Source organism: Silene latifolia, chromosome 10 (assembly GCF_048544455.1).
Source record: "Silene latifolia isolate original U9 population chromosome 10, ASM4854445v1, whole genome shotgun sequence".
In the NCBI taxonomy this organism is placed as follows: Eukaryota; Viridiplantae; Streptophyta; class Magnoliopsida; order Caryophyllales; family Caryophyllaceae; genus Silene; species Silene latifolia.
In genome coordinates, this window is record NC_133535.1 from 26,009,800 (window position 1) to 26,029,044 (window position 19,245).

The 19,245-nt window shown below is 36.6% G+C and overlaps 1 protein-coding gene across 2 annotated transcripts; it reads right to left on the minus strand.

The window, feature by feature from the left end:
* Positions 1-1,899: 1,899 nt before the first annotated feature.
* Positions 1,900-14,017, minus strand: LOC141605390 (putative DEAD-box ATP-dependent RNA helicase 29). 2 transcript variants are annotated; one of them, XM_074424126.1, is made up of 11 exons: positions 13,475-14,017; positions 11,110-12,271; positions 10,740-10,797; positions 6,968-7,126; positions 6,808-6,850; positions 5,582-5,658; positions 5,171-5,223; positions 3,746-3,827; positions 3,590-3,646; positions 2,901-3,039; positions 1,900-2,255 (listed from the first exon to the last, which is right to left on the minus strand). In XM_074424126.1, exons 1-11 carry the CDS (start codon positions 13,875-13,877, stop codon positions 2,047-2,049), a joined length of 2,442 nt encoding a protein of 813 aa, XP_074280227.1. In that variant the 5' UTR covers positions 13,878-14,017; the 3' UTR covers positions 1,900-2,046. The 2 variants fall into 2 exon arrangements, with proteins under 2 accessions (XP_074280227.1, XP_074280226.1); XM_074424125.1 differs by having other exon boundaries at positions 5,582-5,688; positions 13,475-13,971.
* Between the last annotated feature and the right edge of the window lie 5,228 nt (positions 14,018-19,245).

Genomic DNA, 19,245 nt, shown 5'->3' on the forward strand with positions numbered 1-19,245 from the left:
ATCTGTTCTCCGCCGGCCACATGATCAACCAAGCTTGGCAGCACTGGCTGGGGGGCAATCAAAAACAACCGGCACTCTCAATCCAGGTCTCGGCCAGCGTCAGCTTCTTTTCCACATCGGATGCCCTTTACACATCCATGTGGAGGGGGGATATGGTACGGCCTAAGCAGAACCAAGCCGAGGTAAATAAAGCCGCCGCAGAAATTTTTCACTTGCGCAGAATATACGCTCAACGTACATCGGAGCCCATACCACGGCATAGACTACGCTGGGGGCAAATTGATGGGGCATATTCTGCACCCGCTGACCGAGTCAACATACTGAGCAAGGTCAAAGATATCCACAGCAAGTCAACGACTTAGACAGCCTAGCCGACGCAGCCCGTCGGCCTGTCTCTTGGGTCTCGGCTGGTACAACGGCTAGCCGGGGCACACATCCGCGAACCCATATCCAAGAACCCTCGGCGGCGAGTCAACAGGGCCCGCCGGCCTGCCATGGGTCCCTCGGCCGAGGGTAGATCAGTCTTTCCACCTGCTAGCCACTTAGCCACTTGGCCACTTGGCCACTACGTGACAAAAGGTGAAAGTCTATAAATACTCCTCAACTCTCATTGAGGAAAGGATCCACAATTTAACCTAATAATCACTATTCATCTGGTAATATCTTCCTTATCTCTCTACAATATATACTTCGCCAAGTAACAACAACTTATCCTTTAAGTTTACTGACTTGAGCGTCGGAGTGAGTTCGCTCGGTCCAAAGCCGAGCCCTCAGTTTGTTCACTGTTTCAGGAGGCCGAAAGGGAGATTCAACCAAAGACGTCATTCAACAAGCATAGGTGGTAACAAATAACTGCTCTGGAATTACACTCGGAACAGGATTAATGCATAGTGCGTCTATAAATAACAGAAAATCAAGATAAAGCCGAAGCATGAACTATGGTATGGAGTACCCTTCATTCTGATCATTTGTTTACATATTCTATTTATAGGTGTCTCATTCATTTATTTATCTTTTTATTTTAAGAATATTTTAAAGGGTAATATAATCATGCATATAACATATTGCCCACTTATCATTTAACAATAACACTCACAATTGGTCCTCTCCCCTCTCCTTAATCTTCGTGACAAAACCAAAGTTAAAACAAATGACCGGGACGGACCAAGTATCAGTGTTTGTTCTGGAAGAAGCTTCTTCTTTAGTTCCGAAGAGAACTGAAGCACTTTAAGCGGATCAGGAAGAGAATCGGACACACTTTTCAGGGTCATACATCTTTGAGCCCATATCGCAAGTTTTGGGCATTCAATATCAAGATTAGCCTCCTAATTCTTCAATAGTTTAAAATCTTGTATAAAACCCAATAAGAGCAATATCCACAACCCCAAATGTGTCCCCTCCAAAATGGGCTTTGCCAGGAATTTAGCAATACTACTTTGTTCACCATCGTTACCAGTCTTACCACCCATTCTCGTCTTTCGCCGTGATTTATGTCTATCACTTAGAATATGATTTCCTAGTTCATCTACCTGCTATATTCCAATATCGGTTATATGTATGTTGCTATTTATAGATCTACCCTAGCATAACTATTTACTAATTACTATCTAGAGGTTTCATTAAACTGATAGTTGTTTCATGAATATCGTAGAAATTAAAGTGTAATATTCAACATGCACACTGCACGCAGTCACGCACCATCATAAAAGTCATAGACGTCGGAATAATTCGGTCAGTATACGTCATTACTTTAGTGGTAGATTCAAAGACAACTTTTATAGCCAATTTTGAACCATTTCCTAGCAACAACATTGATTTATTATCAGAGTGCAAATCACAATGATAAACGGGTCTTCAAAAAATAACCAGTTTAAATAAACACCGATGAGAAAAATGATAAAACACACATAAAGAAGAATACAAAATTTCATAACAATAACGATTACCGAGTATATTGTTGTTCGTGTACACACCAAAAAGTGTTGCTCCCAACTCTCAATCGACGACATACAAACAAAATTAATTCTGAGCAAACTAGCAGGTGTTCTATTTAGATTTCCTCTTCTTCCCATTCTTCCCAAACTTATTTCCTTTTCCTTTGTTTTGTTTGTTCTTGACATAAGATTGTTGGGTTGCTTTGCGCTGCCTTTGTTTACGAACTTGTTCCAGATCTTTGATTTCCGAAGGAAGATGTGCATTCGGTATTTGTCGCTGTTGCCTACCTCCTTGGAATCTCCTGTTAAAGCGACCTCCTCCTATAATCAAAGTGAATTTTAGTCATGATGAAGAACCAGAGTTTTAATCGCAATGGAAACATAGGCATCGAATTTTAGTCACAACAAAGAACTAAGTTCCTTGATTTCCATCAAGATGAGCATAGCCATAGGTAATGTTGGATGTTAGACGACCTCAGATTGTTCCATCCACTCTCCGACACACACATCATCTCCATGCTTCAACTTTATATTAGGTAGTAAAAACAGATCTAAAAAAATTAACTGAGACCTGGCACTTCGCCAAACAAGATACGAGTGAAGTCAACCTGGGTCAGGTCATTCTAGGTATATACGAAGTATTACCCAACTCATGACAGCTAAGATCAGTTCAGGATCATGGGTCTTTTTCTATCAGATGAGACGAGTTTTTGCATAAAATGTGATCTAATTTAAAATTAGTAATTTCGGATCGGCAAAATTGTACTGGTGAAATGGTTTTTGTGTAGGGTCAGGTTATAGGTAGGATCAGAGCAGACGGGGCTACGGGTCATTTGAGGGTTATTCTATTTCAGATCTAGTATAGGTTATTAATCCAGTTCAGGACAATTTTACCGGGTCTATCTAAGAGCGCTTGTGGAACCTAGAAAGGGAGTGTTAAAACCCGCATGACAAGTCAAGTAATACCTTGTGAAGTAGTGGTTTCTCGCACATTGCCTTCATTATCAGTCCCTCTCGAAGAAACTTTATTGTGTGAACCTGCCTTCCATTTCTTGTATATCCCAGTTTTCTGAGCTTTCACTCTTTGCCCACTTTCTGTCTTTACCTGAAAAACAGCAAACACGCATGGGTAATCAATTATGTGTGCATACTGACTAAAACCAGGTCATCAAAACTAAATTGTTTTAAGAAATAATAAAAAATCACAACCCAAAGGCAGATGACAGAATAATACGGAGTATTCAAGTAAACTATGATCAGCTAGTCTTGCTTAAGGTCGTCTAAACCTTAAGAGCGGTCTCAGACGAGATTTTGGAAATAATATCTGATGACACCAAAATCCTCTAATGAACCAAATTAACAAATAGCTGAAGATAAACGTCAGACCTAAATGATATTCCACTAATATACTGTAATCTTTGGTACTTGACTACTGGACATTTCCCATCATATTTCAAACCCAGATAGTACGGAGCCTCCGGGTCAGACATAAATGCTAAACTCCAACTCCCGTGGAAAGGGGGAAAAGGGACAAAAATAACAATTTTACAAGCCTGCGTGAATTCTATGATAAAGAAGTACAAACAACCAAGTGAACCAACTGCAATTTCTTATCAATGGAAGGATCTGCAAATTATAGAGATGCTTTTACATACCTTCCCACTAGCCGACACCCGATCACCATTGTTAAGTTTGACATACTTCTTACTTTTCTGAAAGGTAAAAACATCACAATTACAGTTGGATCTACCAGTAATAGTTAAAAAAAGGAATTGATCAAATATGGAGTAATACAGTTCTTCTATATTTACCTTATCCCAGTGATATACGCTCTTTTGCTTCTGTATACCCGCATTATCATCAGCAGCTATATCCATAGTGGCTGAATCAAGCCTACAAAAATTTGAAGCCATGTAATGTAACTCACCTATTCAACCAAAGGTGACTAATTTGTAGTACGTCCAGCTATGAGTTTATGTAACACGCATATATACAGTACACAGATTACGACGTAATACGATGGAATTTAACCAAATATCATAATACGGAGTATGTACTAATATGAATACGAAATAGGTGAGAAAAAGTTCACCAATTGCTGGGGTTTGAGAAAGTCCCTGAGCATATGGTTTAAGTGAGCCCACACAAACTTGGACTATGTTGCTCAAACACTTCAATATTACCTCACGTACCCATGTCGGACACTTGACATTCGGATATGGGTAGGACACTTGGACACTATTTTAGACCAAAAACCTGACCCCCCCCCCCCTCTCCTAAAACGCACCCGTGTCGGATACTTCTAAACGAGTCCGAGCAACATAGAACTTAGAAGTTCCTTCTAAAAGAAATGTACACGTGAAATATTTGCAGTATTTAACGACAAAGTCTTAGTCCCAAAATGATTTAAATCAGTTAAACATATATCGGTTAACATAAAACAATGGAATTAAAGGAAGACATGTCTTAAAAAAGGTGTACAATTGAAATATAAAAAGTGGAAAAAAGAAAAGGACAAAATGTAGAATCATTTTAAAAGAGTATCAAGAACATGTTTGAATGAGAAAAAAAAAAGGAAAAAAACTTGTGAGGGAAAAAAAATACTCCCTCCTATTCTGGATAATAGTCCCATTGTGGGCATGGTACGGGAATTAAGGAAAAGAGTTAAATAATGTAAAGTATTGTAGTGGGGTGAGGTAATTGGAGAGAGGGAAGGTATTGTGGGGTATTATTGTGAGTGAAGTGATTAAAATAAGCATTGTTTTGGGTTGAGGTGGGGTATTATTGTGGAGTTGAAGTGATTAAAATAAGTATAAAAGTTTACCAAAAATAGACAATTGGACAATGAGACACTTATGTAGAATAGGAGGTAGTACTCTGTAAAAAAGTGGGAAATATAACATCTAATGGGTATATAACACTATAAAAAAAAAAAAAAACAATGACACTTTATGCAATTGTAAGATCTAGAAATAACGTCTCTGACTTAACTGCGGATTTTCGCATGCATCACAAACGCAGCAAAATATATTTTGAGGCACAAAAGACCCATAAAATATATAATCAAGGGACATGTAACAAACAGTTCTCGTCTATCAGTTCACTATACTTTTCTTTGATATAAATACTTAAAAAATTCATGCGCCAGTTTTTGAATTATCATAGACTAAATATAAAATATAAAACTAGATATAAAAAAAAAAGAAGCTCGGGAATAAATTGTTTGTCAAATGCACCTATTTGATCCCAAGTCTTGACCATCACGCACTGAGAGACCCGCTTCGAGATGCTGAAACCAAATCCAAAACGTGAAGTTAGAATCACGAAGCTCCCACATTAAGCAACAAGAGACAGAAAAACATAGACCAAATTGAAGTTCAGATAATATACGTCACCAAAATTATGCAACTGACTAGGCTACAAGTGATTGATGTGATACAGCCTACGGGCGTCATACCCAACTGGAGCATCGCATACAGCTATATATATTGTGAAAAAGCTTTATAATTTGGCCTTAACTAAGATGTCAATATGTCATGTTGGATTGTAAATGTGTCAGACACGCCAAACAACGCCAAAAAGCATATCAGGGGAAACATACACCAAAACAATACAAGGCGTTAGTTGAAAAGAGAACAGCGCCCAACCTGGTTTTTTGGAAACAGACTAATGAAATACTCTTCATCCTTATAGCTCCTTTCTTTCCGCTTAGAACCAACAGTTACTATGGAAAAAGGGAGAGAAAATGGATCAACTGAAAGAAAATGGATCAAGTGAAAGACATTGAGGAAAGAACAAGAAACTTATAATGTTTAGATAAAGAATGTCAGCCCAATATTTACAGATTGGCCACCAGAAGCAAGCTTATTTGTTACTCCAACCAATTCCATGTACTTACATACTGACCCTTTTCTCTGACCATTTTTCTTCTAAACTAGATTGTACATGCACAATTGCACATCCACGGCGTGATTTAACAAATATCGTTCTCAGCACATAAGCCATGTGGTTGCTGATTTGACATGTAATCCTATTCCGGTCTCACTCTAGAGGCAATGAAACTAGATAAACTAAAAGCATAAAGGAAAAAATTAACTCGGTTTAACTAATCATTAGGTTTTACTCAACATTTATGATTCTAAGAGATTGGGAATGGAAAAGCTAAAATTATATTTTGTAAATCAGACAATGATTTAGATAGGGGAAAGAAAAGAACTGCATCAAATCAAACCAAATAAACAGCACAGTAGAAAGTTTATCGACTTGCTTCAAGCCTTTAGAGCTTTCAAAGATACCACTTGGCCAATTGAGCCATTTGGTAGGCAACACCATCATAGATCTTCTAGAACTTTTCAAAATCTAACTCACAGAGAACCAAGGTCCTTAGCATTAAGATGTGCACCATGCACCAAAGCATCCATTAGCTATTAAGAGTTACGCCTACATCCACGTTTGACTCCTTGCCTACAACATTAGTCTAGAAGAAAGAACCTTGGCAAAAATATCGTACAGTTATTGCTAACAACATTACTTTATTCCTAAAAGGCTCCCACCTAACGAGAGGCAAGGGGTCCAATGAACGCAATCTCGCCATACTTACCGTCTTACCCTATGCTGAAAACACCGTCAGTTTTAAAAATTGAGTCGACTGGCTGGTAGCCTGCTACTCTATGGACTATATATGAATTAATGTGTTACAAATTGCACCTGAAGGATTAATATTTACACTGCAAAATACCCATATCCTGCAATCCTCAGACTTGCTCATGATTATAAAGTAAAGAGAAAATGCATACATGAAATTCGAAGCATACATAATGCAAGACAATGTAAATATAACTTAAATACAACGATAGGAAGCAGAAAAAAGAACCTTTTTTGCCCCTTTTAACGGAAATTATTTCTGGCTTCACATCCTGCATACAGATTCATAAAATTTAGAACAAACTCGTCCCTTTGCCGTCCACAATTCTAACAATTATTAATGATTTACCAATTACTATTATAACAAACATGAAAAAATGATTGATTACCTTGGGCTCATTTTCACTGGAAATTGGCTGAGTTTCATCATCACTGGAGGGTTGTTGAGCTATCATTTCACTGGAACGCTGATCACGCGCCTGATTGATAATCTTCTCATGAACTTCTCTCTTCCTCTTCATCACATCAATCCATTGGCGAGAAGCACCCTGCAGCCAGAAATAAAAATCAGAAGAACTTCAGAGAGGTGCCAGTTTGTACAAATGTGTAAATGTATTAGTATGTTACACAAATGCTAAGATCAGAAATTACATGTAAACAAGGTAAACATATAGTCAACTGAAAATCAATGAAAGCTTAGTAGGCTTTTTTTTCTTCTTTAGACTTCGCAAATTTGAGAAGGTGGCAGAAAGAGATGGGAAAGATGGACTTCGGACGTCCAAAGAGGGCATGAAAATTAGCATACCTTTAAACTTTAAAGGCATATGTAGTCGAGAAGTTCAACAACAACAACATCAGAGCCTTAATCCCAAAATGATTTGGGGTCGGCTGACATGAATCATCCTTTAGAACCTTTAGAACCGTCCATGGGTGAACGCACCACTCAAAATGCGAATAGAAAAGGGAAAATGAAAAACAAAAGGGAGAGCGAAAATGTAATAGAAAGCCAAGGTAAACTTAGAGGTTTTAAAATCGAATTCCGGATTTCTTGCATAAAAACATAAAATTTAAATCGAGAGAAAAGCTTAAAACGATTTTGAAAACCAAAATAGAATTAAGGATCCGGAATGCCTTAAAAGTAAATCAAGTAAAATATATAAGAAAGTGGTTGGTAAAAAGTGTAATAAAGGAGAGAAGAACCAATAATTTAATTTTTTTAAATTAAATAAAAACACTAAATATTTCAAAAAAAAATATCAAATACTAAAAATCCACATGTATCATTTCCCTCCATTGTGCCCTCTCCGTCACCATACTCTCCTCAAGCCCCAGAAATCTCATATCGTGCTCTATCACTCTCAACCATGTCTGCCTCGGTCTTCCTCTACATCTAGGGACCTTTTCTGTTCTCGAAGTCTCCAGCCTCCTAACTGGTGCGTCCATAGGTCTCCTTCTCACATGGCCAAACCATCTTAGTCGGTTTTCCATCATCTTGTCCTCTATTGGCGCCACTTTTACCTTTTCCCTAATCACCTCATTCCTTAATCGATCTTTCCTTGTATGTCCGCACATCCACCTCAACATACGCATCTCCGCCACACTCATCTTTTGAATGTGACAATGTTTCACGGCCCAACACTCGGAACCGTAAAGTAAGGCAGGCCTAATTGCCGTGCGATAAAATTTTTCCTTTAATCTTTGGGGCATATCTTTATCGCATAAAAACCTTGAAACACTCTTCCATTTCAACCATCCCGCTTTAATTCTGTGAGCCACATTTCCGTCTAACTCCCCATCTTTTTTAACAATAGATCCTAGATATCTGAAGAAATCTGAGTATCTGACCCCTCAACAACATTCCCATCGAAAATAATACTCCCCGCCTCTGTCGATCTCAACCCCGCCACCACTTTAGTGAACTGACACCTCAAATACTTAGTCTTACTCCTGCTCAGCCTAAACCCACGAGTCTCTAAAGTTTGCCTCCACAATTCCAACTTTCTCTCCACCCACTCTTTTGTCTCATCAATCAACATAATATCATCAGCAAACATCATACACCAAGGGATGTCGCCCTGAATATCTCTTGTCAACTCATCCATAACTATAGCAAAGAGAAAAAGACTAAGTGCGGAACCTTGATGCACCCCAATGGTAATGGGAAATTCTTCCGTTCTCCCAACATTAGTGCGAACACTTGCACTAGCCCCCTCATACATGTCCTTTATGAGGTCAATATATTTTCGACACACCCTTTCTCGCCAAAGCCCACCAAAGTACTTCTCTTGGTACCCTATCATATGCCTTTTCCAAGTAAATAAAAACCATATGCAAGTCCTTCTTGTCCCGATGGTGTTCCATCAACTGTCTCATGATAAAAATCGCATCCATAGTCGATCTCCCGGCCATAAATCCAAATTGGTTATCCGAGATGTCTACACATCTCCTAAGCCTTTGCTCGATTATTCGCTCCCATAACTTCATCGTATGACTCATAAGTCGATAAGTTCATTTATCCAATTTGTAATTGTCTCAGAATATACCTCCAGCAATTACTTTACCCCATTGCCTCCCACAGCTTGCAAGGTCAGTGTGTGTAAAAACCAATGTGGTAGTTGATCAGAGATTAAGCTTCAAGCTTTTGTGGGGAAGGGATGTGGAAATGAATTTGATGGTAACACTGGAGTCTGGTTAAAGATGAGGAAGGAACAAGGGATTATAATTTGGGAGGTTAGAGCTCAATATGAAAGTCGAGGGCAGGTATAGAAGCGGCAAATACTGGAAGTATATATGTTAATTGCAATACCTTAGAAACTCTAATTTTATACATAAGAATGTTGCAAAAATCAGAAATAACGAAATGGGAAAGACAATGTCAAATGGAGGGAGTGGTAATCAAGGTTGGCCTACTTGCATAATGGAGTATGCTTTGTTGTCTCCCACCATTCAGCAACATGCCTTGCCCAAAACTTTATATTTTTGAAACTATACAAAGAACTTCGTAATTTATTTTCGCAGTACATTTTTTACTCATTATAGTACTTTTTGTACAAATTTTTCCATTTGACTACCCTTAACTAAAAACACAGCAAACCCTAATTCTCTCCATCTCCTCTCTATTATTAAATCCTTAATCTTCTTCAAATTATTAATTAACAATGATTATTCGAGTATAGAGCAGGTATATATCCATTATTAATAATCAAATTGAACTCTTTGTTACAATTCCGAATTGTTTTTAAATAGGGTTTATGTCAAAATTAATTGTATGGTGATGGTTTGGTTTGAGGGAGGGAGATTTTGGCTAGTAGCCGGCGCAGGTGACCGCCTGTGGTGTTGCTGCCGGTGTTTAATAATTTAATTCGTAGTAGTGTTGGCTAGTAGCAGCCTAGCAGGTAGTACATGTAAATATGTTATGTTAAAAGTTTTCAACATAGTATTGCAAATCTTGTATTGTTTTTTCTTTTTTGTTCAATGCAAATCTTCTATTGTGATGGGGACTTTTGTAGTACATAGTACAATATAGCAGTATTATACTATTGTAGTACACAGTAGCGTAATTCTCCTTTACCAAAGGGGCGACCAGTGCAAACCCACGGACTACCCAAATTCCCAACCTCATCGCCAACAACAACCCCATCGGCCATCCCACAACAACCACCATAGTTGCTGATAATAGGGTGATTTTAAATTAGAGGAGAATGGTTGTTTGATATTAGAGAGAAAATGTTAGAGAGAGATTAGAAAAAGAAAATGAAAGGGGAAATGAGAGGGGTATAATTGTCAAAAGTGTACTGAGATGAGTAAAATGTGTACTGCGAAAATCAACACCCAAGAACTTTTAGTGCACAAATATGCAATGTAAACAACAATATCTTATAACATTGAAAAGATTGTGTCTGAGAGGGCCATCATATGACTGGAATCGTGGGTCTCTGTCACAGTCCTTCAAAATAAATTACACTGGTTAATCTACGAGTGATGTAACAACGCTTAAAATGATTTTTTTAATAAACATATTTGAGCATTAAATTTTGAAAAACAATTATACATGTCAGTAACAGAATAATGCTAAAATCCTGCACCATTAAAATTTCAACTAGCAAAATTTTAACTTTCATGTAATATATTTTATTCAGATCCATTATCGAGTAAGCTTACATGTCGATGTTTTGCCTTTGCAGCTGCGCCTTCAGCTTCCAGAACTGTCTGCTTAGGTCTAGTTCAGATCAACAATTAAAGGATCAGATACTTGAAATATATACATCACTTATGGAACAGAAACTCCATAAAAAGTATCCAAACAAGCATGTCCAAATGTCTATTCTTGAAAAAATCCGATTTTTTTAGTTTGAAAAGAACTCTCCTAGTGTTGTCAACTTGTCATTGTGGCATACCTGTGCAGGAGTACTGAGTATTGAACATGGGTTTAAAAGGTAATATTAAGTATCACAGAACATAAAGATCAACACACAATATTTAGCAGCTATGATGGAATAAAGTAACTTAAAGTCAAGATCCAGTTTTTTACCTGAATGACTTCAAACGTTCAGAAAAGGCCAAAGCAGTTAACTCATTGCCCACTACCTTATCTTTAAACATTGGATGCAATCCTTCACGAGATAAATCTTTTACTCTTCGTATTGACTCCTTTGATGGTACGGGTTTAGTCTTTGTATAAAGGCGGAATGCATTAACAGAAGCCTTCTGCAGTGCAGTAAGATCTGCAGATGACTCAATGACTTGACGAATTTTGTCTTGAATAAGATCTAGAACTGTTTGTGGAAAACGTCCATAAATAGTCTCTTTGTTAGCAATAGCTTGATTAATTTTAGCCATAACACCATCTTTGTCCTTCAGAACTTCCTCCTCTGTTGGAGCAGCCCTAATAGGCTTTGAGAGAAATAGATGAAGATCCAAAACGTAAGCCATATCTTCAGATGTAACAAACGAATAGGCAGTGCCAGTTCGACCGGCCCTGGCAACCCTTCCTACACGATGCACAAAAAGTTTAGGTCTTGGGGGATAGTCCCAATTGATCACATTATCCAGCAATGGGATGTCAATGCCTCTTGCTGCAACATCTGTAACAATTAATAGCATAGTTTTTCTTGAACGGAACTTTGATACGTTGATCTTTCTAGCATCTTGATCCATTTCACCGTAGCAAATAGATGACTGGATACCCTCGAGCTCAAACAGCAGTTTTAGGAACTCCACATGATGCTTGGTGGATACAAAAATTAATGTTTGCTCATCGGATTTGATTACCTCCCTGATCAAATACAGAAGTGCTGCATATTTCTCTTCCATCCTCAAGGTTATAAAGGTCATCGTTAAGTCAGGGCTGATTCTACTGTCAACATCCAGTCGAATAAGATGTGGATCACGCAAACCGGCCTTGGCAAATTCTGCCAACGCACTAGGTAAAGTTGCACTGAAGAGCAAAGTTTGACGGTTTTCGTTCAACTGATTTAAAATCTGATGCAGCTGCTCAGCAAAACCCATATCAAAAAGTGAATCAGCTTCATCAAAAACGACATACTCCACCGTTCGAAGGGTCAGATCGTCCACTTCAGCCAGATGATGCATTAGTCGACCAGGTGTGGCAATGATGATATCCGGACTCTGTGCTAGCTCTTCAAACTGAGATTCCATGCTATCTCCACCAACTAAAAGACTTGTACGGAGATCTGCATGTCCAGACAACATTTTAGATTTTAAAACCCTTCATCTATCAGTAAAAAAAGAACACGCAATAACAGCATTACTCAATATAGGAAAAAAGCTACTCGAGCCAAAAAAAATCATAAATACATAGTATGTTGTACTGACTTGGCTACAAGTGTTAGACATGACGGTTCCGTAGCATCAGACACTTCTACTCTGTGAGAAACCTTGATGTTTTTTCCCAGAAGTAAATTGCCATTATGACAAACAGCATGCAACATTGCAACAAAAGTGAAGTGTTCAAATGAGATAGGTAAAAACTACATATTACATCAAAAATATTACTCCGGGCCTTTTAGATCCTTAGAAATGGGACTTCGTATCTTACGATAATAGTTAAAAAATTAGCTGGAATCTAAAAACAAGCAAAAAAAACACGGGGTTTTAGCAATAAAACAGAAGCATCGTTAGCAGCAATTGGTGCGGGTGAAGTCTTTTAACCACTTTGACTTTCTGCCCCAGGCAAATCAAATTCTTTAGGTCCGGTTTTGGTCCATCTATAGAAGAGACCTTTGCCAGGCTAGGCAAACAACAATGCAAATAGCGTATTCAAGTCAAGGCCATTAGGACCGATGAAAGGAAAGAAGAATTCTATAAAAAAAAAAAAAGAATATAGGAGGCACCGCTGACCATAAACCTCTCTGTCTGGCATGGCATAGCATAGAAAACGTCGAATTAGGGCACCTTAAAGAGAGCTCATAATGCTCCAAAGGCACAAATCCATAAAGCTTTCCAATTATTCTAGACTAGACATCGAAACATGAATTTACCCGTACAAAGACATTCACTGCTAATTCTAGTTAGAATGAGTGAAAGAAGCAGTTTTCAACTAAAATCTCATTTTTATCGGTTATCACAGCAACCCATATGCTAGTAGTAGGGTGAACAAAGTATCTTAATCTAAATTCCGCAACAAGGCGCCTTTATTCAATACAATACAAAAACTACACAAATTCTCATATCCGTCACACGGGAGACTTGCTGCAAAAACTAGGAGGAGACGGAATCTAATTAAGTCTCACCCAAAACATTAAAAACCCAACGATTCAACATTTCAGACGTGGGTTTTCAACCCCAAATCAATCAAAACACAACCAAAACAATAAAACCAATCAATTAAATTATCCAAACATAAACCCTAAAATCAAATAAACCCCGATATTTACCTGTAAATCTACCCAACTCCGTAGTAAACTTCAAAGTCTGAAGAGCCAAATCTCTTGTAGGAGAAAGAATAAGAGCCCTAACACCAATTTGAGAATCATGTTGTTTCAATTTCTCCAACATAGGTACCAAAAACGCCGCCGTTTTACCCGACCCAGTACGCGCCATAGCAACAACATCAGCTCCAGCAAGAATAAGAGGCATAGTTTTACGTTGAATTGGTGTGGGTACTTGATACCCTTTTCGTTTAACTCCTCTAAATACATTTGAGGATAAATCTAGGGATTCAAATCCACCTGATTTTGCTTTCTTTTTTTGATCGTCTCTTCGTTTTTGCTCTCCTTTTGAACTTACTAATAGAGGTCCTCTCTTTCTCTTGAATTCTCTCGGATCGTCTGACGCCATTGGAGGAGGTGAAGAAGGAGGGTTTTAGGGTGTGGGAGATGGTGAGGAAGAACGACTGTGTCGTCTGTGTGTCGAGGGTTTAAGTTAGATTTATTTTTAGGTCATGAACTAATGGGATGTTTATTGTTTACGTGTATCATACCATTTCGTCGATTGGGCCGAGTTGAATTTGGGTGTATCATTTACATGTTTACGGCATCATTCGGATTAGTTTCGGATCGACTTTATTAATTTATTTGAGCAAATTGTTAATTACAACCTGAAAAGGTAACTGAAACCTGAAAAAGTAACTGAAAACTAAAAAGTTAACTGAAATCTGAAAAGGTAACTGATAAGGTAGCTGGAAATTAGGAGTTGATAAGGTAACTGATTATATAAAAATGTGTTTGGCAAATTAGCTGAAAAGGTAACTGATTTTGGTAAAATGACATAAAAGGATATGAAAATTATTTAATACTCCCTCCAATTCATCATAATGATCCCATTTGAGAATTGCACAATATTTAAGAAAAATGAATATAAAAGAATAAAGGACAAATGTGGGGTTTGTTGATAGAAGAGAGGGAAGAATAATTAGTAGTTAAATAATGATGAAGCTTTTGGTAATTGTTCCCTCCAAAAGTTAAACACAAAATTAGACATGCTTAATAATGTTACTAAACCGTCCCATTTCTATTAAGATTAACAGCCTGATTAAAGTTAAGTTTACAAAACTTGGTTGTTTAACCACCATTACATATGGAGACATGCCTCCATTTACCAATAATCCAATGTTTATTAAATAAAATTACATAGGATTAGTAGCTGATTATAATTAGTCTACAAATTACATCAATTTTTCGTCAAAAAAAAAAAAAAAAAAAAAAAAAAAAAAAACGGCAGATCAATGATGATCAGAGGACTTCAGTTTTCATTATGGGTTTCCCCTATTTTGTCAGCCAAATTGGTTGTCCTTCAACCAAAAACCAAACTGTCAAAGTCTAAATCCAACAAAGCAAGTTACCTTAAATATGAAAATTTGGCACCAAATTCAAATAAGGAGCCAAATATCACAAATATTTCAGTTTTTGCGCCCAATTAGTTTTCAAACATTGTGCAAAGTTCAAGTGTATATAAATAGAGAGGCAGTTATCAGTTGGCCTCATTTATTTGAGTATAGCCTCCAAATTCTCCAGATTTAAATGTTCTTGATTTGGGATTTTTTAGAGCCATTCAATCTCTTCAACAAAAGGAAAAATCAAACACACTACAAGAACTTGTTGACAATGTTATGAAAGCTTATGAAGAGTTGAAAGTGATCAAGCTTAACTATGTGTTCATTACTTTGCAGGCATGTATGTTAGAGATTATGAAACTCAAAGGTGGGATTGACTATCCTATACCTCATATGCACAAATCAAAACTAGCATCACAAGGTTTATTACCTAAGTATCTAGATGCTAATACAGAATTGGTGAAAGATTGCATTAGATATGTAACAAATTTTGGTCATGGAAGTAGAATTACTGAACTGGTAGAGTCATTTAGTAGTGCAGAAAATAGTGCAGAACTAACAGAGGTTGCAGGTTGCAGTAATGATTCAACAGGTGAACATGAAGTTGTTGGTAACATTACTCAAGACGGTGCAATTACTAATGCAGTTCAGGTTGCAAATATAGTAGAAGCATGAATGTGTCAGGGAAGATAAATCAGTAACAAGCAAGTTTTTGAAGACAACCAGATGTATGCATTCAGACATAGTAGAAGCAGACAAGTTTTTGCAGTAAACAGAACAGTCAACATTTTGATGAGAACCAGATGAATGCAATCAGAGTACAAGCATGTAGAGTAGACAAAAAGATAAATGCAGTAAAAACATAGAAGGCACACATGCAATTTATGTACTCTTTTGAACTTTGCACAAGTTTTTATTGTCTTTTGGGCAATTAATGTAAACTGAACTAGTTAAATGGCAATTGTGCTATTGTAGTAAGACTTCAACCAAATTGAGTTTCAAGTTAAGATAACCATCACAATCCATACATAGCCTGCATCACGATTACCAGTGGTGGCGTAATGCATGAATTGTGTAATTATGCTCTCAAATGAAATCATCGAGCATAAATAAACTGAACAAAAGGAGAATAAAAACCCATAAACAGCCAGTTTTACATCATCAGTCCTTCAAACCGTATTTAAAAAAAACAATAAATTAGGAGAATAAGACCTCCTATCGTGTTTTTCTTCCAAATCAGGAACAAACAAAGAGCGATACTAAGAATCAGGGACAAATGTATCAAGTTCCCCATAACTGTCAGGAACAACATTAAAGGAGTCAACTATGGGCTGACTGTAACCACCAACATCAACAAAATCTTCATGCATGGCATCACCAGTAACTTCATCTCCCATTAGACCTTCCTCGACATACATCTTCATCTTCAATGGCAAACATGGGATCAAATTTTGCCATTTCAGTCAGCATCAAACGACAGTATTTTGGGCTTTCACGTCTCTCAACCATCTTTTTCATCCTTCTTTCTACATCAACCCTCATAAACCCCGCCATCTCTTCCCTAGCCTTCTGATAATCATCATTTTCCCAAATTCAAGGATACCATCACCATAATCAGGAACAACTTTCTCACCTACATCATTTCTTTTCACCCCCTCGCAATCTTCATCAACCCCAACCAAAACAACAGAGTTGTTAAACAAACAAGGACCATCTTCAAGATCCGAGTCAAGATAACTCACATCTGGAAAAAAAATTGATAAACTTATCAAATTTCTGGTGATTTAAGTAAAAATCCATCGACATAATGAATGAATGATAGAAAGGAGAGTGCGAAAGTGAAGATCAGAGATGAGTAAAGGGATTAGATGTGAAACAAAGGAAGATTTGGACGGAAAATAAGAGAGATCTACAGAGAGAAAGTGAGGAACAATGACGGAAGAGAGAGAGAGAGTTATAATTAGGGTTTGGCCGATTAAGGGGTTAAATATGGCAGGAGGGGTTAATTAGGGTTTGACTGATTAGGGTTAAGGGTTAAATGGGCTGGGTTAATAATTAGGTTAGTATTTGGGTTGGGTTAATTAGGTGAATTAATATTTGGGTTAGGAAATAAAGTAGGGGTACAAAATGTAAAAACAAAAAATAAGTAAGGATAAAATGGTAGTTGTGTAGGTGAAAAAGTTACTAAAAAAGGAAAGAGGAACATTACTTGAATAATCCGTTTTGGGAAATAGGGAACATTATAGCGAATTGGAGGGAGTATTATAGAATAAAGGGTACAAAATGGAAAATAAGTCATTTCAGGTACCTGATTTCTCAAATGCTACATGAGGTAGCATTTCATTTCGGGTACCTTATTTGACCAAATAAGCTACTTGTCAAACACTTGGAAAAAAAATTAGGTAGCTGAAAATTTGGTCAAATAAGCTACTTTAGTCAAATAAGTTACCTGAAGTGTCGTGTCAAACGGAGCCTTAATAATAATTTTTATTAGAAACTACAATCAAAAGTTTTACTCCGTTGGAAAATTGAGGCAAATTTAAATTTTTGTTATTAAGTTCATTTTTTAGGACGAAAATACCCTTACCCAACCTATAACAATTAACAACCCCTTAGGTTCTTCCTCTTTATAAAAATTCACAACTCCATCTTCTCTCTAATTCTTCATTTCTTCTTCACCAATATTACCTAATCTAATTCGTCACTTTTGTTCACATTTTACCCTAATCAATGTAATTGAATTGTAATTCTATTATTTCCATTTTCTCTTAAAATTAATTAGAGTGCATCATCAATTTTTCACAAATTGAAAATAACTAGTTTAGCTACCGTGCAATATATGCACTGTATATTTAGAGTTTTATTTTTTAGTTTATTATATTTATGAAATTTAAACTAACTAATCTTTTTTTAAAACGTTTCTCATCGTTATATTTTAATTTGAAAAATTAAAGTCAAAATCGTATTAATCATGAAATGAGTATTTCAATGACAATTTTTCCTATTAGTGAGAGATTAATGATGTTATTTTATAAAAAAATTTTGATAATATATTTTTAGCCGCAACTTTTTATCATAGAAAATAAATGAATTTTTTTCGTATGATTCTTTAAACAAAAAAAAAAGAATTCCTTTTTATATTATAAAAAGATTGGAAATAATTTTGTGTAGAATATAAAATATTAATTGACATGAATATCACAAATAGGTTTATAAATATGAAAGATTATGTGTATTATAGCCCACCATACTTATAGAATATGCTAAAAATAACTAAACTTTATTTTAGGAAATATGTTTAGGCGGGAAAATTTGGAGTTTCGCCTATTCATTTAGTAAATAGGGGATTAGAGTTCTTCAATTTTTGAGGAAAATTTGAGAGAGTAGTGGTGGAGGAAGATTAGGGAATAAGGATTAAATGAGAGGGGAGTGAAATGAACTAGGTGAGTAGGCAAACAAATATGCAAGGGTATTTCGGTCACATTTTAACACAATTCACCGGAAACGACATCTTGGTGCAATTTTTAAAGAAAAGTGATATTATGGCTGTAATTTTCAAAAAAAAAAATTATATAAGACAGTAATTTTCAAAAAGTGGTTTTAAAAGGCTGTAATCAATAATTTTCTCATAAAATAATTTTAATTCTAAATATATTGTTAATTATTAATAGGGTTTTCCTAACATGTGAATAAATCATGAAAGATAGATGTACAAACTCACATTTACCATAAATAGTGAAATATTTTCAACAAATTTGTTGTAATTAACTTATTAACATGTGCATATAAAACAAGTTAGAGTTGGTAATGTGTATACATCATCCCATCCCATATAGACTAAAAGAATAACACACCTGTGTTATTCCCGCTCATGTTTCCCGCTCAACTGCCGCCATATGGAATATTCCTTTTTTAAAAATCCTCTTTTAAAATATTGTACTCAATAATATATTGTCACATAATGGTTGTCAATCTATTTTGAACAATAATAAACGTAATTTATTTTCGCAGTATATATTTTACTTATTATAGTACTTTTTACCCATTATTTTCCATTACATACCCTTCTATGAAAATAAGTGTACTACATCGAGGAATAAAAAACTACAAAAAGTGGTTACGTAGTACAATACTCCCAACTCCAAACCACCACCACGTTCAACCACCGTCATACACCCCATTGCCTCACCGCCGTTAGGCCGCCATGCCACGCCACCATCTCATCCCCTCGCCTTAACAACATGCTTCATCCCCGTTTGCGCTCAACTGCGGTCAAACCCCTCATTCACCCTCCGTCATTTCTAACGTCAGTGGACCCGATGTATGGCGGTGATGGTTGTTGATGGTTGGAGTAGGACAATGGTTTATAGCGGT

Excerpts from the sequence above, each read along its gene's own strand:
- LOC141605390 (XM_074424125.1), bottom strand. The coding sequence starts at position 13,877 with ATGGCGTCAGACGATCCGAGAGAATTCAAGAGAAAGAGAGGACCTCTA. Across the intron at positions 7,127-10,739 it reads CAAAGGCAAAACATCGACAT|GGTGCTTCTCGCCAATGGAT; the intron begins GTAAGCTTACTC and ends TTCTGGCTGCAG. Across the intron at positions 2,256-2,900 it reads AGAAACCACTACTTCACAAG|GAGGAGGTCGCTTTAACAGG; the intron begins GTATTACTTGAC and ends CTTTGATTATAG.